Source organism: Meleagris gallopavo, chromosome 1 (genome assembly GCF_905368555.1).
Source record: "Meleagris gallopavo chromosome 1, MGAL_WU_HG_1.1, whole genome shotgun sequence".
NCBI lineage: Eukaryota > Metazoa > Chordata > Aves > Galliformes > Phasianidae > Meleagris > Meleagris gallopavo.
The window spans coordinates 6,322,934-6,348,780 of NC_139404.1; the positions used below are offsets into that span (position 1 = coordinate 6,322,934).

At 44.1% G+C, this 25,847-nt stretch overlaps 1 protein-coding gene across 2 annotated transcripts; it reads left to right on the forward strand.

Annotated features, from left to right (window-relative positions):
• Positions 1-548: 548 nt before the first annotated feature.
• Positions 549-25,225, forward strand: PROSER2 (proline and serine rich 2). 2 transcript variants are annotated; one of them, XM_010718989.4, is made up of 4 exons: positions 549-835; positions 10,158-10,373; positions 20,763-21,018; positions 21,519-25,225. In XM_010718989.4, the coding sequence occupies exons 2-4, from the start codon at positions 10,194-10,196 to the stop codon at positions 22,493-22,495; spliced, it is 1,413 nt and encodes a 470-aa protein (XP_010717291.2). In that variant the 5' UTR covers positions 549-835; positions 10,158-10,193; the 3' UTR covers positions 22,496-25,225. The 2 variants fall into 2 exon arrangements, with proteins under 2 accessions (XP_010717291.2, XP_003201923.2); XM_003201875.5 differs by having other exon boundaries at positions 555-835; positions 20,763-21,015.
• The last annotated feature ends 622 nt before the right edge of the window (positions 25,226-25,847 follow it).

Sequence of the window (25,847 nt, forward strand, 5' to 3'; positions counted from 1 at the left end):
ATGGACATGAAATAATTATTTCTGTAAGAGCTGTTCAGAGGCCCTTCCTAAAAACAGCCTGAAATTGTTACAACGGCATGGGACATAAATCAAATCATTCATCTGATGGCTGACATAGCCTTGCACATACTTTCTATAAATAAATACCAGGCAGTATGATTATCATCATTCTATTATTATCATCATCATCATCATTATTAGTAATAAAGAGTAGATGGAACATGTTGTTGAACTGCTATGGGCAGCACTGCTTAACACACGCAGAACGCTTTCCCCCTTTAAGACGCTCAGAAAGAAGCACGCAGGCAGTTGATAACTTTGTACTGTTGTCACCTCCATCACCCTTAACATCTCTCAGCAGAGGGACAGCTCTGAGAACCGAGCTACTTCCCCAGCGCGGAGTGAAGAACACCGCACCCCAATGGCGGGGCGGGAATTCACCTCAGGGCTCCCGGGCGGCACCGCCCCCTCGCACCGCGGGCGGAGATGGCGGCGCCCCCGCCCTGCCCTCCCTCACAGACACCCGCACCCGGCACGCTTGGCCATGAGGAGTGATGGACGTAGATCCCTGACAACTTGACAAAGCCGGCCGTCCCGCCCGGGCAAGGCGGAGCCATGACGAAGCGCTGCTCCCACCGGGACGGAACGCTCCGCCCTGTCCCCCGCGCAGCGCTGCTGTTTTAACCGCCCGCCGTGGGTGTTGGCTGGGCGCAGTGCGTATGAGTTCGGCTGCTTGGTGGAGCGTGCGTTTGGCTTGAGAGCACTTGGAGAACTTGCCGTCCCTCGTCCTTCTGCTGTCCCTGTTAGAAGAGGCGCGGATTTCTGATAGCAGCCGGTGAGTTTTCTTCAAATCTCTCTCCAGGTGCTCCTTCTCAGGGGACTTTCCCTTCCTGCGCCTCTCCCGTGCCCTGCCCTGGGGTCTTTCCCACCGCTCTCCGGGCGGACCCGCGGGTGTCCGTGTGCCGCTCCGCCTGCTCCGGCTCGATCTTCCTCAGGCGCTTATCAGCGCCGGGTAGGATGAGTCCAGCGTTTGTCTTATCCCTCGCGAATGGGCGACTTCTTATCTCAAAAAGCAATAAGGATGGGGGCTGTCCCGCTCGACTTTTTGCCCTATTGTTTTCTAAACTTCCTCCAGGCAGTGCGCTGTGACGCACCGGAGTGCTGTCTGCTCTCCGGTCTCCAGCGGAGAAGTGGCGTGTAATGTTATGAGCGAGGAGAGAGAGACCGGCACGGCACGGGAGAGGTGCTGCTGGGCGGGATGTGGTTCAGAGTATGGGGAATGGGAGGAAGAACTTTCAGCAGAAACCTCTGCTGTCGTAGGTGGCATAAAGCCCCACAGCTCCAACCCCTGCCGTGGGCTGGGTGCCCAGCACCAGCTGAGGCTGACCAGGGCCATCATGCCTGGCTGTGAGCACCTCCAGGGATGGGGCACCCACAGCTTGTCTGGGCAGCTGTGCCTCACCTCTGAGTAAAGCATTTCCTCCTCACATCTAACCTTTATCTTCCCCCCCCCCCTCCTTTTTTTTTTTTTCTTTAATATCTTAAAGCATTCCCCCTTGCCTTATCCCTGCTAGACAGTGTGAAAAGTTATTCCCTGCCCTGCTTACAAGATCTTCTAATTCATTGAATTTTTCTTCTTTGTCATAACCTGTTTAAAAAATCCACACGCAGCAGCAAACTGTTACTGGCGACTTTAATTTAAAAAAAAAAAAAAGTGAAAGTGTTTATAAAAGGTTTCATACAAGTGCACTGTTAAACTTCAGATGTGCTGGCATCCATGGTTTGATCAGGCTGAGTACTGGAAAAAAAATCTTAGAAAGAGTGATGAGGCATTGGCATAGGCTGCCCAGAGTGATGGTAAAGTCACTGTCCCTGGAGGTAGTCGCAAAACATGGACATGTGGCACTGAGGGATGTGGTTAGTGGGCATGGGGAGGTGGGTCAGTGTCTAGGATAGATGATCCTAGTGGTCTTTTCCAACCTTAATGATGCTATATGTGGTGTTATGGGCTGACTAAGGATGATGGTAAAGAGCTGCTTTGTTCTTCTTCATTGCTTCCCGACTCTCCACAATGTAGTTTTACCATTGGAAAAACTGTTGGCTTAAACAGCAGCAGGTTTTAACTCAAAATATTTTTCCTACCCTCTGTCAAGTTTGTTTGGAGAAGGTGTGAGGCAGCTGGTGCTTCTGAAGGTTGTCAGCCTGGGTAGCTCGGACGAGGCTTAGTATGTGTAAGAGAAACCACAGACTTCCGAATGCTGCAGATTTTCAGTGATTGAAGATCTCAAGGGCATGTTTCCCAAATAGCTTTTGGTTGCGTATGACACCCAGAGGAGGCAGCTGGAAATCTGTTGCGTTTCATCCTGCATGTGAGCAATACCCAAGAGATGATGCAGGCAAAAAATTTGGAGGGTGGCTGTCTTCTTTTTATTATAGCAAGGATTTTAAACTATTACAATGAAGTATCAGAAACGTAGTGATTGCTTTCTCTCCTCTTTCCTTTTATGAAGCGAACAGAAGGAAAAACTTCCTTCTAAACTGAAGCGTGAGTCTTTGAAGCTTTTGCAATTTCTAGCTTAAGCTAATACAAAGATACTATTTTCAGGCTTTTCTACAGGTCCTTGGCTAATGCAGCATTGCAGGTATTTTTCATTGCATGGCTACTACTGTACGGAATAACTATTGTGGACTTCTTTCCTTTGCAGTGATAATACCTGTGTGGGTCGGGGGGGAGAGGGGGAGAGGGGAAGAGCTGATGTTTAAACAGAAAAGAAAAAAACTGATTACTCATAGCTGAAAGAAAGTGCTGCAAAAATCTATTCAATATCTTTCTCACTGTGGGTTTGCTTTGAGTTCTTACAACAGAGAGTGAATGAGTAATATCAAGTTTTATGACTAGAAGTACAAATGAAGTCTGATATGGGGAAGAAGCAGGGGGATGCTATGTTAAATCTCTGTGCTTTGTGAATAGTGAAACTCTTCTCCTCTTGATCATAGTTGCTTTTCCTTCTTCATATGTATGCCTCTGAGAGAAATATTAACCAAGAATGCTGGCAGAGGGACTGGCTGGTTGGATATAGTAACGAACGCCGTAACTCCTTGGCGGTTGACAAGTCACAGACTGACTGACCTTCTAAAACATTGGAGCGTGAAAATAAATGACAATAAAAGTGGCTCTCAAAGCCAGCCAGACAGGCTTTGGCAAATTCTGTTGCCACATCCTTCCGCTTATTTAATTAGAAAATAGAAGCAAGTAGTTTTAATTTCCAGTGTAACAAACTGCTTAAAGATCTCCCTCTCAATTAGGTATTTACTGATCATTCCTATTACCAATGAATGTACGAGACAAGAATTTACTGCTTTGTTTTGCCAATGCTGTTTTCAGCTCAGTTCACCTTGGGCAGATAGACCTTTATGTGCTTATGTAGGAATTAAATGACCATTAAGTTAATTTATTTTTAAAGTAAACATCTATTTTGTGCTTTCAATATCTTCTGCCCTCTTCCTTGTACTGTCACAGCAGTCACTGATGAATGCAGGAAAGCAACACAAAATCCCCTTTTGAGACATGACACAGAAGTACTGGGGCTGAAAACTGTCCTGTCCTTGTGTGTACTTAGTAAAGCAGGATTTGGTTCACCTTTGTGATGACTGTAACAGTCATTACGTAATGCAGCCTTAGACCCTGGTGATGCTACACCTGTAATGAGACAGAAGTTGACTAATTATAGTGGAGTCTGAGCCTAAATTCTTGGTGTAGATTTCATGTTTCCAAAGTGTTGGCTGTCATAGCACCACCCTGATGTTGCCTGATGTAACTTTAAGAGTGCTGGATGCTTTCTTTGCTGCAGTTTATACAAGATCACTTAAAGTGATCAGGGGAGACCTGAGCCATCACTTCCAACTGTTGGAAGCCCAGGTGACTGGACTGGACAGCCGTGGCTATCAGATGTTTTCCCACTAAACAGATACTGATCATCAAATCTCAACCACAGGCTACCAATGAGAGCCCTGTCCTTGTGTAAGGTATTAACCTAAAGAAAACACTGCCTGCAGTGAGCAGAGTTTTATTTTTAGTTGTGATAGGGAGGGATTGAGAGTACATTAGGGATGTTTCTCTGGTAGTTTAACCTGCAGTGTTATGCACAAAGCTTTCCCAGTGGTGCCTTAGCTGTAGGCAATGGGATTCAGATGAAGTTTCTGTAATGAACTGGGAACACAGATTAGTTACAAGGAGTGAGGCAGAGATGCATAAGGACCTGCTTTACAGTTTTCCCCCTGCCAGGTTCTGTCTTTAGACTGGATGAATGTATGTGACATTGTGAAAGCCTGCAGTGGCGTTCCACCCTCTGTTTAAAAGAGGCAGCGTTTCCTTAGCAGTGGAGGGAGAACCAGGAGACAGATACTGACAGCTCTGCAGAAGGCTGCCTGCCTTGTTTTGGCTTAGCTGTGTATATCAGGCAACAAAATTCCAAAGGTATAATGTCTCAAAAAGGCTGTTCTTGAATATCAAGAAAAACCAGTTAAGAATGAAGCATGATACTGAATCCTTCTTTCTGTCATTTGAGGCTGGGATTAACGTGCTCAGAGGTGGGACCTCAAGTGTTGTTTCTGAGCAAAATGTGATTTGGAGAATTCAGTCTAATGACTGAATTATTGTTTAGCAGCTGATGGAAACGTTGCTTTGTGGCCATTTCATTTAAAAGTGGATTGCTTCGTTTATTTGAGTTGTAATTCAGTGAACCATTTAGGTGTGTGATGAAATGAAAGCAGCTGGATTCACGTTCTGCTGAACTGGTGCATTACCCATCTGGTTCTTTTGCTACCTGTGTACACAGGGTTAATTATTTCGTTGTTGGCAGCTCTTGCAAATTCAAGCACAAGCTGTATGAATGACATCCAGTGTGTTTCTAGAGGCTCCAGCTTCCAGATTTAGAGGACTGAGAGAATCTTTGTTTTTAGCTTTGAAGCCAACGGATTTTGTAGCTCTCAAGTCTGTGGAGAAAAGTCTGGAAGTTTGTTACAAATGTACCATAGAAATGCAGAAACTAGAAAGTTTAAAACCAAATATTTAATTGAAATATTGCATTCTGGGAGTCTCACGTGGCTGTTAGCACTGTAATTCCTGAAGTGGTTGGTGTGTGTCTGTCCCAGGCTGCTGGGCTACCATGAGAGCACCCAGAGTTCCCACTTTGCTAAATGTTCCAACTTGTTTGGCACCAGCTCTGAAAATCTCAATCAAAATGTTCTTTTTTTCTCTATTTAGAGGCCCCCACTGTTATAGGTTGGGGTGGGGTGTTCTTCTTGTGTTTCCTTTTTCTTTTGTTGTCTTTAATGGTAGGTGTTTCTGTTTGGCCAAATGTGCAGTGATGACAGCCCTTCTCTAAACAAGAACAAGAAGTGTTACTGGACTTAAGTAATGCTACCTCTGTTTTTGGACAGCCAGAATTTTTGTTGTGATATGAGACCGTGCATTGCAAGCATCTGTGCTAGTGATATGGAGAAGAAAACTGAGCTGAACTCTTGGCTGGTTCTGGTTGACCTCCGTTCCTAAAAACTAATGTTGTTGGTTCTTAGTCCAGCTGTGTTAACTCTTTGTGAGAATAGCCTACAAGGTTTGATTCCAGGGCTTGTCTTTGCTAGCAAAAAGGGCTAAGCAGCACCTCAGGTTGTCCTGCATGCTCCTAGTTGGCCAACTTGCCCGTGGTGTTTGGCTTTTGTAGGCAGCACTGTCACTTGGTCTGCTCCCCCACGGCTCCAACTTCCTGTATATCACAGCAGTAGGAAATAGCTCGCCTATAAAGCTCAAGAATTTCCTCTATATTTCAGGCAGTGAAGAAGAATGTGGCTACTGAGTAATCTGTAAGGAGGAAATATGTCCACCCCACTGGATCAGCCAACTTGGAGCAGTCTGCAGCCACAGTGGCACAGCAGAGATGTGTCCTGGGCCAGTCTGTTGTATTTAGCTGTGACTTTGTATGGCTGGTTCTGAGGTATGCTGCAGGAGCACTTAATACAAGGAGATTTTCATCATGTTGTTAGACACAGATACCTGCCATGTTTTTGGAAGTCCTTGACTGTGACGTGCAGGAAGCTGAATGAATTACTGCTCTGTTTTAGATGTACTCTTCCCTCAGCATCTGCTGCTAGCTGTTGTCAGAGGCAAATAGCAATGCAGGTTCTCTGGCCTGCCCTTGTACCATCATTTTTTTATACAGTGACTGTGAATGACCTCAGAGTACTTTCAGATGTTTGGGTTTGTCATTTTTTTTTTTTTAAAGCAAACTCTCAACTTGAGCACTGCCACTGAATACAAGGTGACTGACAGAGCACAGAGAGTTAAGCTCATGTGTTGGTATGGGTGTGTACAGTCAACGAATGAAACGAGTGTTCAGGTTCACTGGCCAGTTCTGTCCCACTTGTATCACTGCAGAATAGTTGCTGAAAACCAGGCACTGTGTTTGTGATGCTCAGAGTACAGCCTCAGCCTAGGGATCTAGCTTAGTAATTTAGCTGTTCTCACCAAGCATCCTCTAGAAATCCTTTTGTATGGTGGAGAGAGGGAAAGACTGATATTGTGCCCTTTAAAAAAATGTATAAGAACTTCCTAAAAAAAGAAAAGTTGACTTTACTTGCTCTAATTGTATTGTGCAGTAAATGTATGGTGCTGGCTGCTGGCTTTTGGCTGCTGGATGACACAACGCCTGTCTTTGGCCTCTCAATGTCTTCCATTTCTGTGGAATTGATCTCTTGTTTATTAAGCTGGTTTTCACACAGGATTATTAATATCTTTTTCCATCTCCTACTGCAGAAACAGTCCCTTTTAAATACTGGAACTGAACTTCAGTCAGAAGTAATCTTAGTCAGCAAAACTATTTAAAAAAAAAAAAAAAGCCCACAACTAAATTGTTTTTCTTCTTAAAGGACAGACAGCACTTTATCTTTGATGGCACTTTATTACAGCCTCTGAACTGCGTGCCCCTGCCAAAGCAAAATTAAATCTTTTGAAGGTAAAACTCAATATTTCAATTTCTTTCTCTTACCCTCTGCCAACCTGCATATGTTGAATTGTGTCCTCATCGATACCTTGTGAAAGCTGCTTCCACTGTGACCAAGAAGCAATCATTTTCACTGACAGAATCACAGCTGCCCTGTGATGGTTGTTTTTAATATCCTGTCACGTTTCTGTACCCTTGTATCAATAACAAAACATCCTAAAAAGCCTCAAAACACTGTAATGTGCTGAGCAGACCAGGAAACAGATCCTGTAGTGAGCAGGTTTAATTTGCAGTGCATCTCTGAAGGTCAGGAGGAGCAGCCGTCTGTCGCCCTGCTGTTCCTGCTTCCTCTGGTGATGGTTACTTTATTTCTGAACCCCTTCTGGTTACCTTGGCATTCCTACTGGCACAGCCTGTGGGGTCTCCTTGAAATTCATTACACTGTTGGCTATTTCTGTCCTAAATCCACAAAATGAAGAGGGGACGTAAAAAGGATGAAGAGTCTTCTGTGATAGCTAAGGTAAGGAAGGGAATTTGTTTGTAAAACGTGTGTATTGCAGCAGTGCACATCAGCTGTGGCTGCATTAGGCATTGTACAAATATGTGGGAGCAGCTAATCCTTAATGCACAAAAACATAGCAGAAGGGAGAAGTAATGTTTGGGAGCTGCTCATGACTTAACAGCCTCTCAGGTGTGAAAGATGGTGTGGAAGACAGAAGAAGGGAATTGTTTTTTTTATCACCCCCTTCCTGCAGGGTAACAGTTCATTGCACCTCTCCTTGGCCTCTCTGAAATGAGTGGAACCTCCAAAGAAGGCATGGCTTACAGCACAGAGGCAGAAGCAATACTTGATCTTGTGTGGGAGGCTCTCCAAACCAGCTGCAGTCACTGCCTTTATTCATTGTTCAGGAGCTTTATGGGACATCAGAGCCTGAACTCCAGAATGAATGACAGGACGTTATTTGTTGGTATTTAGAACTCATGGCTTTGATGGTTGTTACTGCTGAACCTGGGTATTCCTCATTAGACAGTCTCCACATCTTAATTTCAGCCATGGTACCTGCAGTATTCTGGAGCAGTGAGCTGTGACCTCTCCTTGTAGTGTAGTCCATTAAAAGTTCACCGGGTTTTGAGTGTAACTGAAGAAATCTATAATGCATCAGTGAGGGGCTGGTCAGTTGTGGCATAGCCAGCTTATGCTGAGCTACCTGAATGAAAAGTGATGTTGGTTGGGATTACTACTCACCTCTTGTTGAATGTCAGGGGGAGCGTGTACCTCTAATAGTCCCTCACTGGAAAAGTACTCTTTTGCCCACACTTCACCCAGAAAGTTAGGAGATGACATAGCCTCCCAGTGACTTGCTTCTGAGAGTTTCAGAGCAGTCAAGTGCCTTCTAACTGTTACATCTATGTTTTGTGTGCTGCTCTTAGACTTCAACTCCACTAAAAAATGACAGCCCTTTTCATTGTGGCTTTGTGGTATGTGGCAACCAGAGGTATGGCAGGTGCTGTGATGTTCTGATGTACACTTGTGTGGTTCTTAAAGCCACGACCAACAGCACGTTTCTGCCTCAGTGGTAGCACTAACAGACCATTATCTCGAGGATGCATTGTGACTGTAACTCACGTTATTAATAGAGGAAAGCAAGAATGTTTTCTTTTCCTGGGAAGAATCAAGGTTAAATCATATCTTATGAACATCTGGTCTGGCAATTTTCAGATACTTGTGTTGTGGAAATCCAGCACTCTGTTTACTCGCTTTGTGCTTCCAAGAGTTGTTGGACCGCAGCCTGGTTACGTTGTGTGGGTGTCTTCCCACAGGACAGATGTTGGTGCTGCAGCATAGAGGAGGGAGCACTGGTACATACCTCTGGTAATGCCATAGCTCTCTCCTGGGAGGAGATGATCGGCAAGATGGAATTGTTGCTCGGTGCTGGCAGATGTTATCTCACTGCTATGAAACGCTGATCAGCTCACAGAGAGGCTCTGGTTTCTCAGCTCGGAGCTGAAAGTGGTAGGGAGGAAGGAGAAGCAATCCAATTGAATTGGAGATGCAGGACTGACTTTGCTTCTCATGTCACCTCTTGAGCCGTGATAAAGGGAGAAGCACTTGGAAGGCAGACCATCTAATTTCATTTGTGTGGTGTCAGGGTCACGTTATCTAATTCCCAGCTGGTGCCATGTAACCTGGTACCTCACAGCCAGCTGTTTTGAGGGATGTGTCACTGCTATTTCCCAGTCACCAGCAGGATGGCTGAGAAGACAGGTTAAAGAGTGAGGTGTTTTGCTCCTCAGTGCAATGCAATTTCTTATTGCAGAGAAACATCTTTGCAACACATTAAAATCAGTTTGTGCTTTCCTTCCTCCCCTGTTTGTGCTGTTAGTGCAGAAGGGTGACGCAGGTCTGTGTGATACTTGGAAAATGAAGAAAGGAATTCTGCTGTATTTTGTGATCTGATAATTCAGAGACGTATTGCAGAATAGAACTCTAGGATGACTTAAAGAACAAGCTTTGTTCCAGTAAGTGCTGGTGCATGTCTGTTCCAGTAAGCATCTTCCAAATGTGCAAGCATTGTTTCTTCATGACTGAGTGAAATAAAAGCTTCATAAGCTTTAAAATGCAATCTTGCTGTATGATATGATGGTGCAAAAATGGAACTATGCTCGGTTTGTAGGTCTTTAACCAGAAGTAGTCAACATAAAGCAGCTTGAGAAAACAGTTAAATTCAGTGTTGTTAGAAAATGAACTGGGTTCTGTTTCTCTTATATAGATAAATAGTGTCTGATAAATTGTTATAAGCTTTTAAAAGCTGAAGAGACTTAAAATCGGGTCTGTTCGTCTCTCAATCTATGGGGTTTTATTACTGTTAATGATGAGTCATAATGGAAAACAAAAGCTGAACCTGTAGGATGGATGTTTATGTAGGGTCTGTGCTTGTAAGAGTAGATGTCTGATTAGAAAGCACATGGGATGGGATGCATCCTGCTACATCAGGTTGTTAAAATCACTCTTGTAGAGTAAGACCTTTTTTTAAAGGTGCCCACAGGAGTTAGGCATGTTCCAGAGCATTAAAGAGATGCTTTATAATAACTTACATAGAATCCTTTTACTGCTTGTTTTCTTCTCCTTGTATTTAAACCTGTGTTTTCTGCTTTCAGAAATGAATACAACTGGCAGCACTACGTAATGTGCTGATGGCATCCTGTGCTGCATTGGAATCAATAAGTCCAGAAGGTGTGATGCCTAGAAATCTCCTGTCAGATTTTCCTGAAACGACACCTGAAATCTCTCTGAAGTGCACACTTGGGAGCATGGAGAGGGGTGGAGGTGAGGAGAATTGTGGCAACCAAGCTAGATGCAAAAACCTTGCCATGGTAAGTGCTTAATGAGCCTTATGCTTAGTGATGCAAGTTACATGAGTAGCTTGGTTCATAGCATGGGGTTATTATTATTATTATTTTTTTTTTTTTTCAAAGCCATGATCTCTGTGAGTTCTGGTACCAAACAGTGGGCTGTGGACTTGGCTGTTAATGAGCTGGAAGACAGAAGTAGCTACTCTGATGTGGTACAACAGCTTGTTATTCTGGTCTGATTGCCTCAGAAAGCCTGAAGAGTGCTTTATTATTTTATTAGAGAACTGGGAATGAGTTTAAGGAGCATGGATAAGTTGGTTTGTTGCCTGCAAGTAGCTCACAGTTCTTTGCCTCTCTGCCCTCTCTTTGTTAAGTAGTTCATAAAGGAAGGTGAGGATAGTGCTTGGTTCAACGTATTGTTTCTTGCTTAAGTTCTTTGTTGACAGTACTGAAGGAAGGTCTCAGTTTATTCCACCTTCATGCAATTAGGTGAGTAACAAATACGTCACCATAAACAAAGCTGTCTTTGGATTAGCGAATATGAGTGTGTGGCCATTTAAATAGTATGTGAGTAATTGAGGGAGTAGGATGCACTTCTGCATTTTTCTAATTAGCAGGATGATTCAGGCAGTGAACTCAGCAGGATAGTTTGTACTGTGACATGCTAAGCCTAGAAAGCAGGTACAGATCCTTGTGCATTTTCAATTATCACAACCATCTGAAAAGCATCCATTTTTGATTGAGGAGAGATCACTCTGGTAAACGTGCTTTCCCTAGATGGGAATATAAATCTCTGTCTTGCATTAAATGTGAAATTAAGTTTTCCATATCTTTCCCTCTGCCCTCCCTACTTGTTTTCTTTAAAAGAAGTAGCTTGTTGCTGTGAAAGAAGAAGTGATGAAAATAAGTTGGCAAGTTGATACCTGTGTTTTTTAATGCAACTCAAATGCTCTGTTTTGCACTACTTGGTGAGCTTTTTGGCAGCTGAGGGTTGGTTCTAGCAAGAATACCACAACTTAGTTAATATTCTGCTGTATCCTTCAGCTTGTATTGCTACTTGAAACACAAAACAAATAGTACTGCATCTAATCCCTTAACTGTTTCTGGTCTGCTCTGGAGGAGCGTTGGAAGGGTGAGGGTAGTGGAGGTTGAAGTAAGATCCAAGTGCACCATTTGGACATGTAATAAGCAATATACCCTTAATATTCAAGGAAGCTGGTTAGATCTTGGAGAATTAGAATGGGAATTGCACTTCTAATTCAAGAATTACAAGTTAATTTTATGCTTTTTACTTTGACTCTGGTTTTCTGGTGTCACAGTTCACAGCCAGTCATGTTTCCATGAGTTTTATTCTTGGCTGTGGTAAAAGGCATAAGACTGGTCATTTGAAAAATAAATGAAATAAATCACTATTGAGTAATGAGGCTATATAGAAGTGAGTCTGTTTGTGCAGTCTCATCCTGAGTCTGCTGTGTCAGGAAGTGATATAGGTTACCTTAATCTAACTAGATCTTACCATGTGATAACTCATATGATGATGCATCAGCTAGAATTAGAATCCCTCCCTTGTCCTAAGGAATAGCCTTCTCTTTTGGGTTACTTTAGATGCGGAGAAATTTCACAGCAAATATTTCACTTAAAGTAGTGAGATACTGCTCCTGATGATCTTCCTGAACATTTCAAGGGAAGCCAGAGAAGATGACAAACACCTGATGGCCCAATGGGAAGCAGGGGGTAGCAAAAAGAAGCGTAGCAGTGTGTTTTCTTGCAGGCTTGTACTGCTGCAGCTTTCTTCCTGCCTGATTACAAAAATGACGTTCCTAAGCTTTTCAGTGTCAAACTACAGTTGTTAAACATAACCTTTGTGTTGCTTCTGTGGAATTCAAACAAACCAAAGGATGTGGTAATGGAGACAAACACTTGGACCAGCTTAAGCCTATGCTGACAGCTCTAAAGTTGGTTTGGCTGACTGCTGGCTGTTCTGTATGCTGAGTGTGTGCTGGTATCCTTTCTTGTGGAGCTGGTTATGGATTTAGAGATGGTTAGGATATGGATGTAAACTTTCACGTGCCAAAATGTGCTTAAAACAGAACTAAGTCAGTGTGGCTCTTAGCAGTCAGGTGTTGTCAGTTGAGCTTGATTTTTGCCAGACTTCTCAGCTTATCTACATACACAGTGGGGCTTTTATTTAATCTCTGACAATTGTGGTCAGGTATTTCTTTCTGAGTGGAAAGTGAACTGTGGATGTTCTGTCACAATTTGCAGTAGACTTTTCTCTGTAAATCATAGATATGTGAACCTGATTTTTACAGTGTCAAACTTATCACAGCAGCTGAAGACAAGCACCAGAACCTGTGCTTAGATGGGCAGAGTGTTTGCTTTGATATTCTCATCTCTCATCACCACCTAAACCTGTTTCCTTTCTCTGGATCTTGTGGCCATAAAAGCTCTTCTAGGAGGATGTGAATTTTCATGTCCATTCTGGCTTCTCTGTAATGAGGGTGGTGTTAGAGCAGATCCTCAACGAAGTCATGAGACGAGTGCACTCCTCCATGCATGGGAGTTGCTGTGCTATGCAAGAGGGAAGCTAAACAAAGATGCTCTGCTCTGCTTGGCAATTCCAACTTCCAAAAGCTGTTCTTGAATGATGTTCTCTGATAGGTGCTGCAAGGATTAACTCTCAGTGAAATACAGCTGCAGCAATTTAAGGCACTTACTCTGGAGATAAAACTAGCTCTTTGCTTTTCTCAATTCATTTGTCCTTTCCCTTAGATGAGGTGTGTGCAGGCTGGCTTCTTAAAGACAAACCTCACCTCTTCACTCCTGCAATTGTACCCATTCTTAGCCACGAGTAACTACTTCAGTTTCTAGGTGTGAATGACATGCTAGGACAGTATCCCTGCTAAGGTCATACCAGAGGATGATGAGTGTTGCTGAAGTGCTGATTTGGAACTGCGCTGTAATGAGCTGTATGAGTGTCTTGGATGTTGATGACTTCAGTATCTTTTGTATCTAAATGTGTCTTATTGAGGGCTAGGCTTGAGGGTTAGTGGGTTGCTCTCAATAGGCTGTGCTGTGCTTCACATCAGACCAGTCCTTGGTTAATGTCCCAGTTATCACTGTTCTTTTGGGATAGTGGTGAAGTCAGTCAAGTGACCATTTCTTTTGGTCACTAATCAAGTACCTGAAGAATCACAACCATGTAACAATTTCAGAAGATATCTTACTCTGTTATTTCTTGGGACAAGGCTCTTCTGTGGCTCTAACAAGATCTGATACCCATTCATTGACACTGATTCATTATCACGGATGCCTTGTGTAGTACTGATGACACTGCCAACACTGAGTATGCAGACAAGGCAAGTAAGCATCCTGTGAGTGGTCTGAGCTGTTTTAGTATCTTGTTTCCCACATTTAACTTGGAGCTCACCTAGTCATTTCACAGTTATTTCTTACAGCCTAAAAACTAGTTGCTGTTATCTTTATCCTTATCAATCAGTACAGATGATGCAAATGCAGCAGACTGGTTTTAGAAGTGCATCTTGCTGCTGTCTCTGCCCCAGCCCCTCTGAAGAGGTCCTGGGATGCCAGTGTGGCTTTAGGAGTTCAGGAAAACAGATGGATTGTGTCTCTGGGACCCTGTCCTACATAGCTGCATTTGGTTGGGTGGCAGCTATTGTTTGTAGGGCACAGAGAGAGAGTTATGCTGTGCTTCATCCACTTCAGGTTGATGGTAGCATGACTTAAGGAAGAGAAGTCATTCCTTCTACCAGCAAGGCAAACAGTGAGGAGGAAGAGGAGTTTGGGGATTGCTTCCTTCAGTCTGGGAGTATAGGACTAGGGATAAGGTGCTTGTCTCCTAGCAAGGAATGACCTGGCTGTAAAAATGTGCTGGTGAGAATGTTGTTGCTGTAATGCATAAATTGCTTTCAAGATCCATAAACTGCATCATTCTGCTTCAAAGCAGAATCAAGTGGGTGATGATTGTTCCAGCAGGTGGGTAGCTCTGCTCTCTTAACCTCGCTGATAGGCACTCCTGGATCTCCAGAGCAGTCTGTCTTCTGCCCTTTTACTTCTCATTAAGAGAATACTTGAATTCAAGTTGCTGTAATATGTAAACCAATTTCTACTTGTCTTTGCTTTAGACAACATAGGGAAGCTTTGTGAGCCTGATGGTCAGCCATTTATGGACTGTAATACATACAAGGCTGTGTCTGCCTGCCACCCATTCCTTGCTGTTTTAAAAATAACACGCTGCATTCTTCCAACCTTCCTGCACAGCCAAACATACTGGCAGCACTCGTGGCTTTGCTAAGGGCCCAGTCCAGCTTGGCTGCACCCTTCTGGAAGTTCAGTGGCTGGATCAGAACTCTGTGTTCTGTGTGAGGATGTGCTATGATTTCATCACCCTGGTTAATATATCCCAATATGACGTTTGCATACCTCAGTGGTGCTGTTTCTCCCCCCACCCCTCTTTACAGCATTCAAACTGACCTGCAGCTACTTCTGTCTTCTATTGCTTGTTGATCATCACTCTATTTGTGCAGCATCTTCTTTCCAGCTGAAATAACGTGTGGTCTACCAGCACACCATATGGGTCATGAAGGTGTTACTCTGTCCCACTCTGTTCTCAAAGCTACACGTTTTAGCGTGAGGCTGCCAGCAGATACCAAGTTAATTGTTTACTGTTAGGAAAGTATCAGATAACAGAGGTTTGGGGCTAAATATGTTCAGGGCATGTCTTATTTCATTATCTGATTTGGGATGCATCATGCTGCTTCTTATGAACTTCTTTCCCATGCCTTTCAGTTATATTGACACCTTTCAATAATTTCATCTGAGTTCCTAAGTATAAGGTGTGGATGCCCCAACCCTGGAGGTGTTCAAGGCCAGGTTGGATGGGGCCCTGGGCAGCCTGCTCTAGTATTGGATATGGAGGGTGGTGGCCCAACCTGCAGCTGGGGGGTTGGAGCTTCATGATCCTTGAGATTCCTTCCACCTCAAGCCATTCTATGATTCCTTATTCATCCATTAGTGTATTTTGGGGGGAGGACTATGCCATAAGGCCTTCAGCATGTATCACATTTTGTGCTTACACCTGTTGCTTAAGTCAATGAACCTCTCAGAGGAAACTAGATGGGTGTGAAATGATTTGTTTTTTGGGGGGGGGGGGAAAGCGTTAGTGACTTTAGCCTGAAAGTTCTTTTGAATTTTCCCAGGTTGTTCTGAAACAGAGATTAAGGGGATGAGCTGAAATAAGCTGGACTCTGATCCAAAAGAGATCTTTTCAGAGTTCAAGTAGATTCAGTATTGCTTGAGCTCGCTTTTTTCTTTTTTACAGGCAGGTAGGTCTTGTTGAGTCCATTATTTTAGTTCATGCTGTTTGTTTCTTTAATGCTTCTAGATCATTAGTTTCTTCATCTACAATCAATTGACTATATGCTCTGCTAATTATTACAAGGCATGCAAGCACAATTATGCTAGCAGACTGAACATAACAATATTCACTATTATAGTCTTCTTCCACAAATGAAGTGTTATCAAAATCATCAGATAGTGGGTTGTAAAGGAAGTGCTTTTTGACACAGCACACCAACTATGGAACTCGCTGCCGCAGAATGCTGTGAATGCCAGCCATTTAAATGAGCTTAAACAATACCATGAATTCATGCTACAAAGGCTTATTATGGGCTATTAAGCACGTAGATGTGGATACAACTGGGAAGTCCTTAAGCAGTGTATTGCTGGAAACGGGGAGGATGTAGGGAAGAAAAACACAAATGCAGTGTGTAGCAGTGTTGTTCTCCTGACTCTGTTCTCCTGCCCTGAGCACCAGTGGTGCTGGCTGGGGGCAGCCTGCTGAGAAAGTGGGCTGCTTTGGCTGGGTTTGGACTGGTTTGGGAGTTCTTGCTCTTGTCTGTAACTTACTTGATTCTCGCTGAAGCAATGGAGCTGTACAGCCCCTCCTGTTGCACTTTTCTACGAATGTAACCAGAAGTGCTTTTTGTTTTAATCACTGAAGGTTTTGTATCTGTCCTGATGCTGTTCTTATTCTCAGAGCTTTTGTTTTCCCTGCTTATTTTACAAGAACTGTCTCGTGTTATTAGCAGGCTCAGGTGTAAGTGATGCTCCTCTGATCTCTTTCTACGTATTTACAGTAGCTTGTTCCCTTTGTGTTTTCTGAGAGGCATTCGGTTATTTCTCCCCCAGGGAACTGTAACCCTTAACTCTTCAATACATTAATCCTTTGTGAAGTGACCGAGTCAGTTGAATCCAGTGTTGTGGTACTCTGCAGGACGAAATGAAGCTGTTAGATGTGGGTAATAGTGTTTGATTCTGAAGATTGCTAGAAGACCATTAACATATAAATATTTTTAACTATTGTGGATGTCTTGGCAGTTTGCTTTTAGTCAAAGGATCCCAGGTCAGGGTATGATCTTCTGAATTTCTTCTGGACTCTAACATGGATCTTTATTCTGCTCCATCTCTTTCCTTCAGGGGCCAGTAAGTATAACCAGCTCAGCTTCATTAAAAGGCTGTGCAGTTGTGAATGAACTTCAGATGAATTGCCTGTGACCATCAAGCAGCTTCATCTTCCAAAAGAGTGTTGGGGCTGAGCTGCCTCTTACTAAACAGAAGTCAGTGTCAGAGATAGCAAATTGTACCACGTGCCTTGATGTGAGCAGCAGAGTCAGTGTTTGAGAGCTTTTTGTGGCCCTTTAGTACTAGCTGACTCTCTTGGACAGGTAGGAAGGGGATCATTTCTATGAAATGAGAAGCTGGGGGAGTTGAACAGGACTGGAACAGGTTGCCCAAGGAGGTTGTGGATGCCCCATCCCTGCAGGCATTCAAGGCCAGGCTGGATGTGGCTCTGGGCAGCCTGGTCTGCTGGTTGGCAACCCTGCACACAGCAGGGAGTTGGAACTAGATGATCATTGTGGTCCTTTTCAACCCGGCCATTCTGTGATTGAAGGGAGGGAAGAAAGAAAGAGAGCTATTTTTCTTTAGGCACCTTTCCTGTTTGGCATAAGCAGAAATGTTAGGCTGCACAAGGCTCTAAAATATTAATGCCAGCTGAGCATACTTGGCCATTTCAGCATCTGGAATTTCTTCTGTCTGAGAGTCCTTTTAATCCTCAACTAAGGCACAACTTTTAAATTTAGGCTCTCTTTAGGCAGAAGCTGCTAAAGCAGGTAAGTGTGTGTGTGTGTGTGTGTGTGTGTGTGTGTGTGTGTGTGAGACTTGGTTTGGGGAGGTGTCTCTATGTATTGAGTTGTGCGTTACTGGAAAGAATGATGGAATAGCTTGAATAACTGGAGAGATTCTTCTTGGACTGTTACAAACCCAGATTATTCAAGGAGAAATGAGGCCTAGAAAACCAGCCCAGAAAAAATATGAACTATCCCATTATTTGGAATATGTGGAAAATGAACTAATTAGAAATAGACCTGGTAGCCTTAATCGTAGCTGGCACCACTTAACCACAACAAAATTCTTCCCATCTTTCTGAAAGCTCTACTGTAGTATAAGGTACCCACTTGTATTGCCTGCAGTACGCTGCTGTTCTCAGACCAGGGGCTTAAATTGCATCTCTGAGCTCCTTTGCTTTGACCAACCTGTCACTGGTAGGTTTGTCTTAATTATCTTTGCTATGGTGGCATGTCTAGAATGGAATTATTGCTATCTTAGAACTGAAACTTGCCTTGCCTGAAGAAATAATACTGCTCATCCTCTAGAGCTGCTGTATTTTTATTTCTGCTGTCTGAAATGACATTGGTCATCCAGAAAGGAAGCTGTATGAAGAAAGAGATGAGTGCTAACTGAGATGAGGTTGGCCTTTCAAATAATAGACTCATGGAATGGTTTGGGTTGGAAGGGACCTTTAAGACCATCTAGTTCCAACCCCCTGCTATAGGCAGGGATACCTGCCTCTAGACTAGGTTGCTCAAAGCTCCATCCAGCCTGGCCTTGAATGTTTCCAGGGAGGGAGCATCCACAACCTCTGTGGGCACCGTGTTCCAGTGTCTCACCACCATCACAGTAAAAAAAAAAAAAAAAATTTCTTCCTAATATCTAGTCTAAATCTACCCTCTTCCAGTTTAAAGCCACCTCCCTTTGTAATGTCACTATAAAAAAAAAAAAAAAAAAAGGCCCTCCCCAGCTTTCGTGTAAGCCCTTCAGGTACTGGAAGACTGCTATAAGGTCCTTCTGCAGCCTTCTCTTCTCCAGGCTGAAGAGCCCCAGCTCTCTCAACCTGTCCTTGTAGGGGAAGTGCTTCAGCCTCCCATCATCATCACAGCTCTCCTCCCATTCCAACAAATCTAGGTATGCCATGTACTGCAGATGTATCTGTAAAGGGATGGGTACTTGTTTCACGTAGTACCACATGCTGGATCTGCTGCCACCGTGAACCTCTTAAACCAAAAACCCTTTTATTTTTTTTTTTTCCTTTGCCTGCGGATGTCTGGTTCCTGCGATGAGCTCACCCACAACAAAAGCTTCTGGGAGTCCTGTTGGGCTGGAGCTACCACCTACCAAACAACAGCTCCTTTCCTGTCATTCTCTCACTTCTAGACATAGCTGCCCTATGAGTATTTGGGTGGGGAAGGAAGGAGATTGCAACATCCATAAAGGGGAGGAAAAAAAAAAAAAGGCTTGTCTGTCTCTCACTTTTCAAGTTCAGCTGTAAAACTTTCCTTGGACTTTGAAAACTGAGCTTTGCCGTGCAGTGAGTGCAGGCTGTGGAATATGTCAGCCTTTGAAGTTAGTGCTTTAAATAGGCAGCTGCAAATGGCATCCAACTTTAAGCTGTTGTAGCAGTTCTGCTGGAGTCTTCTGTGTTTCATGCCTTTATTTACAGGGCAATGCAGTGAAGAGCCTTGAAGCACTTATTTTTCTCATCCTGTACTGTTTGAAGTGCTTGGAAACTAATTGCTCCTCGATACAATGCAGTGTTTCATAGTTCTTAATCTGTGGGCATTCTTTTTCTACAGAGGTACATTGTTCCTGTTTTTAATGCCACAGATGAGGGTAAAAGCTTTGTTTGCATAGGAGCTAACAGGTTGAACTAAACAGTTGCTTTTTTTTTCCCTATCCTAATATAAGGCCTGAATGTGCGCAGTGAGTTTGAAGCACTTTCTGCTGCTCCAGCAAGAAAAGTCTTCAGTATTTGTAATGCCTGCTTTTAGCTATGTGCCTGAATTCCCCTGAACTGAAGTAATTAGATGCATGGACAGCCATACGTTCTTTGAGAAGTCAAAAGCAGAGAAGAGAATGGAATCTGTCTTTAATTGCTTTACTGATGCTTTTTTTTTCCCAAGCTTCTGGTGGCAAAACTTGCAATACACCATAGTGGGAGAGAAATCCAATCCAGAAAGGGAAAACCTCACTTCCCAACAATGCTTAATTACATTCCAGAACTTACTTAGCTCTCTTGGGAAATGTCCTTCCTGTATCCATTGTCTTCATGTGTTGCCTTTCTTAATCATTCTTGGTCATCTCTGAGCTTCTGGAAAAGTGTTTCCCAGGGTGGAGGTAAGAGTTTGCACGTCGCTGCCTCGCTTCTCATGGTGATGTTGAGTTAATCAGGAGCACTGACTCGTGGAAAAATAAGGATTAGATGATTGAAGTGATTATTTATCACTTTTGTGCTCTACAGGATTGTTTCCTGCTGGACAAAGTAGCCCAAGGCCTTTTACTGCTAGGGAACACATCCTCCTGATAGTCTAATTTCTTTCTTTCCATAACTCAAGAGGTTTCCAGAAACCTTTTCCCTTCTTCTTACTACTCATCTGTAATTTATGATTGAATTCAGGGTAACTCAGTTTGCAGTGGTGGAGCCATATTTCAGCTCTAGCTCTGCCTTCCTAGCAGCCGAGTCCCCCCAGTTTGTTCCCTTTCTGCTCTAGAGCAAACCCATCTGTTGAACTGTCCTGAATGTACCCTTCCTCTCTGCAGCTCCCAGCCTTCATCCCTGAACCTGACACAGTGACTGAAATGGCAGCTCCACTCTGGGGTTAGAAGATGTTCTCAGCATGTGTAAAGGCACAGTGCTGTGTGGTTTGGTTTAGTTTGTCATCAGCTGTTGTGCTCTTGTTAGCAGTTTTCTTGGTCCAACTCAAAAGGACACCGGTCTGCTGAGTTGAAGTTAAGCACTTCAGAAAGGATGACAAATCAATTGCTGCTCCTCTGCCAACATGAGTGCACTGTGAGCTCCTGGCTGTGTGATTGGATGCCTCTTTGGGAAGGTATGGCACAGCAAGCAGGAGATCCTTCTCATGAGACCACTGCCTGTTGCGTTCTGCTGCTTTTCCTCTTTCAAACCAGGGTTCTGTACTTATTATTGGTGTACTTCTGTGTGCTTATCTGCAGGGCATTAAGATTAATGTTTATTCCTTTTTTTTCACGTAGGATGATGAGAGTATGAAGTACTTAACTCATGAAGAGCAGGATGTTCTCACGTTCTTTGAGGAAACAATAGATGCCTTAGAAGATGACTTGGAGGAACCAGTCCTACGTGACAGTGGCATCCACTGTCAGTCTCCAAGGTCAACAGAAGAAAATGTGTCCAGTCATTCAGAGACTGAAGATATCATTGACTTAGCGCAGTCAACACCTGAGAGCAGTGACCATGAAGGCCCTCCCAGCAAAGATGCAGAACCAGGTAGCAGTATTTCCTGAAAATGTTTGTTCCTTTTGACCTAGCTGTGACATAATCCAGTTTTGAACAAAAATCAGAATATGCAAAACTTACAGAAGCCTTTTGAAACACAGTAAAGCCAGCATGCAGAGTGAATGGGAGGAGGGCAACGCGGTGATTTGAACTCCAGGATCCTCTATGAGACGTCATTGCTTGTGGTTCAGTTGTTAGAAAGTTTGGGTGAGGTGGTACTGATGTGTGCTGACTCTTGGTGAAAGAAAACCCTTTGTTCTGCTCTGTGTGAGGACTTGGGTGGTAACACACTGGTTGCCCAAGGAGGCTGTGGATGCCCCATCCCTGGAGGCATTCAAGGCCGGGCTGCATGTGGCTCTGGGCAGCCTGGTCTGGTGGTGTGACCCTGCACATAGCAGGGGGGTTGAAACTGGATGGTCTTTGTGGTCCTTTTCAACTCAGGCCATTCTATGATTCTGTGACTTAATGAGGTTATTGTTGCTTTTTCTTTTAAGTGTTGGATGCTACGCGGAGAACTGAGAGCCCCAAGCCGGCTGTACCTGCTGACCTTCCCCCACATCCCTCTGTAGCAGCACCACAGATGTGTGAGACTCTCCCTCCTCCACCTCCTCCTGCAGTGCAGCATCCGAAATTGCTTCGCTCTGTCCCCACTCCACTCATTGTGGCCCAGAAGATGTCTGAGCAACAAATGGAGAGCAGGGTGCGTTTCCCCAGCACCCTGAAGGAAGGGAATTCTGACAGGAAGAAAACTGTGGTAACCAACGGTGATTATTTTGCAGCTCCAAAGCACCCTCCTGCGCCCGCACCCAAACTGCACCGGTTTCCAAGCAATATCAATATAACAAATGTCAGTGGCAAAGAATTCAATGAGACTATCTCAAAAGCAGCAGTTAACGTACAGGAGCGGAGAGCTCAAGTGCTGGCCAACATCAATGGGGGATTTCTGGCAACTGAATTGGAGGAGAGGCAGCAAAAAAATGATTTCTTGTCACGCAACAGAAGTTCTTCCTTAAGGGATCTCTCCTCTGAGCAAACGCGCTATGAGGCCCTGACAAAACTTGGCCTTGTTAAGGGAAAGCCAGCTCAGGACCCAGTGGATCGTGCCCCAGGTACTCAGCAGCTTGATGCGCAGCCCAAGCAGGCAGATGCTGTTCCCAATGGATACCAAAACATCCATGAAGCTTTAAAAAGTGAGCCCAGCCCTTTCCTTCCTACGGGCAAAACTGTAACAATCAAACCAGAGGTAGCTCTTAATGCTAGCAAGGTCACTCAGCAGAACACAGCAAAAGGTTTTAATGATTACAAGCAACCTAACCTAACCCTGGATATGAGGAGGAGGTCAGGTTCCCTACCCAGACCTTCAGGATTTCGATCCCAGGGGATAACAGTGAAGTTTTCTGGCCGTGGCTCAACAGAAGAAGCGAGGAGAGAGGCACTGCGTAAGCTGGGACTGCTGAAAGAGACTGCATAGTTTGGATGGGAATGAGACAATGGAAGGGAAGTCACAGCTTGACTTTGGGCTGGAACAATCCTGATGGGATTGGGATCAGATTGGAAGGAGATGTGGGAAGATCTCTGCTTCAGGCAAGCTAAGGAGATGCTGGTACTGTGGCATGGCTGTTAGTTACAGACTGGCACTGTGTAAGGCCATATATATTGGTGGGTTTCTGCCCTACTTCTTGTAGAGAGACTCATCTGTTCTTCTTTGTGGTTAAGAAGAATTTTATTTAAGTAATGCTGGACTGTAGCAGGGGACAGCTTGTTAATGAAGTGTACGGTGCAGTATTGTTGTACATAGCAATCTTAATGGACAATCTTCCTTTTGCTCTTTTTAAAGCCAAAAAAAAAACACGAGAGCTCTGTCTTGCACACGTCTGTGCTATGGGAGCTTGAGATATGTCAAAACTGGAATTTCTGAGTAGTGTGACACTTCAGTGACACTGTATTATCAGGCTTTGCTTTCATTCCCTTCTGGTGGTGGACTCTTCTGCTCTCTTGCTCTGTGCCCACTCAACTGAAGACTGTGCAGAGGGCAGCTCCAGTTCTGACCTTCTCACTGGAGCAGCCCCGGTTTTGGAGTGAGTGACTGCATTATTCTGCTGCTTTGCTCAAAGCTGCCTTCCTTCCTTCCCAGCTGCTGCTTCCTGGCCCTGCCCTCACAACCTGTGTCCAGTGTAAGGCACCAGACAGGCCTCAAGAATACGTGCCCTGTATTGCTTTTTGCACTGACAGCCAAAGAGCCTCCTGACAATCTGCAATCCCAGCTGTTCTGTAGGAGAAGCCATAGGAAGGAGTCAACTCCATACCAAACGTGAGAGGGTTCTGTCAGAAGTCTCACCTTTCACCTTGATGTTCCCATGAAGAAGCTGTTACTTTTCAAGCACCAGCTGTGCTACACTGCAAAGGTGTAAATTCTGATACTTCTAAAAAGAAAAAAAAAAAAAAAAAACAACTCATTTGATCTTCCTCTAGTCTGACAGACCTAATAACCCTCTGCTCAGAGCCTTATTTGATTCTGCCCTGCCAATACGTAACAAATTGTAGCCAAAATTCCTGCAGCTAAATGGAGTCACAGGAGAGAGTGGGATGTAAAAGCACATTGCTCCTGGAGGGTCCATGTTAGTGCATTTTGCCTTCATTCAATAGACATGCTTTTCATGATGGTCCCAAAACGTGTGCTGGTATGCTTTGGGATTTTATTCTTTTTTAGCATATATGGCAAAGCTGCTCTTCTGTAGTAAAACTCCCTTTCCTTTTCACGTACCTGAAACTATCATATCAGCCACTGAAAACCCCAGTGCCAAACCCCAGCCTCCCACACGGGTAGGAATTCTCAGACTCTCTCTCTAAAGGAGAAAACTCCTTTATTCTCTGCACTTTCTGAAGCCCCCAGCAGCCCCCTCTCTTCCCTGAGAAGCTGATAAATAAACCTTGGAGGGGAGGAGTGGCAATAATAGAAACTGCCGCACCCTTCTTAGAGGAGCTCTGACATAACTGTGATAAACAAGTTTGTATTTCTTGTGATAAAGTATTTCAAACCTGCTGAGCTGTATTTGCAAATGAAGCTGTTGTGAAGGAAGAATCCTTTCGTAGTTGTTAACCTGCCTCATAAGTTAAAGGTTTTGGTTGTTGTTGTTCTTAATTTACCTGCTTGCTGCTTTAAATGTTTAATTGCATTGTTATGGTATCCGGACAGTTCTGTTGCTCAGTAATTCTTTGCAGCTTTTTTGCTGGGTAAGTGATCACATTCCTCCCTGTGACAGCCATACTGTACATAAGCACCCAGTAATTAAGAAATGCAGCCATTCCTGAGGCTGGCAGAGCAGTAAGCATGCATAATCAAACGTGAGAAGTCCTGCTGGAACAAAGAAGGCTTCTTGTATGCTGGAAAGAAATCATATTCTTATTTTGCTGGGATTTCAGTCTCCAGTCTTCAATTTGAAAGAAAAGGAAGCACAGAAAAGCATCACAGCACCTGCTTCAGAGCTGCCTGGGATGGAGTTTCACATGTGGACAGCATGGGGCCGATGCATCATAATTTATTAACATAACCTGCTAAGTCAACCTGAATGTTTCATGGCCTCTGTGCTTGTGAATGCTGTTAAAGACAACTTTGCATTATACATGTGAGGGATGTACAGAGCAATCTTCACATCTAATCATTCTCTGCCAGCTCTACTTTGGGTTGTTTACAGCTGAGAATCCACGCTAAGTGAGAGTTGGGGGGAGGTGACACTCAGTGTCCCACTGAAATTCAGCCCGTTCACTGAACTCCCTAATGGAACCCTACTCAAAAATGTATCTCTGTACAAATTTTAATGTTTAATACCTAAAGCTGCAGTGTGCTGAATTAGCTGGACTGTGTTCTTTCAGCCTTGTGTAGGGCTGTGTTCTCAGCTGCTGGGAAGTGGGACTCACAGCTTTTCATTCTGCCCATGTGGATGAGGTTTTTGTTGTAGCCTTTCACCATAGCAGATATCCAGTTGGTAAACTCTTCACTGTGCCTAAAACTGTAGTGAGTAAAGCCATGTGCTATATGAAACTATGAGTCTAGCTGCTAATAATCTGTATATAACCTTACTTCTGTTTTGTGTACCTTGTTTTGTGTGTATATGTTGCTGTGATATTTTTTCTTATGTTAGAAGTAACTGTCTTGCACAAATCCAATAAATCCTCTATTAAATTGAGATAAAACCAATGAGCCCATGGCTGACAGGAAGTGCAATTTCATTCATGATCGTGGTAGCTTCCCTCTTCCTCAAAGGAAGAAAGTCCCTGTTTAATGGCTAATAACACTGTTACCTTCATGCAGCTATGGATGTGTGACCCACAGCTCAGTCCTCCAAGCAGGACTGGGCAGGAACCCACGTGCTGAAGCCCCAGCAGAGCAGTCAGCTGAGCCCTCTTCTCGTGCACTGCCCCTGGGTGCAGATACACCAAGCTTAATACAGCTGCTATGAGCTCTCACAGCTGACTGGGAATTAGGCCTTTAGTGCAGTACTTCTCCCTGCTCCCCTGACCTGCACGGGGCCTTCTGCTGAAACAAGCCCTGCCTTGATTGCATGCAGGATGCACAGCATTTCTTTCCTGCAGGGCTGACTCTTAGGTTATAAATAACTTTCCCACTGAGGTAAGGAGGGTCCTCAGACTGGATGGAGCCAAACCCTTTCCATGAGGACACACCCTTCGCTTTCACATTTTTCATGTGGGCTTTCTCTTCCCAAGCACAGTGACCTCTCCCAGAGGAGGAAATGCCGCACTTCAAACAGCTGAAGGGTCAGCAGTGTTCTCAGCTCGAGGGATTTGGAAGAGAAGATGGGTGG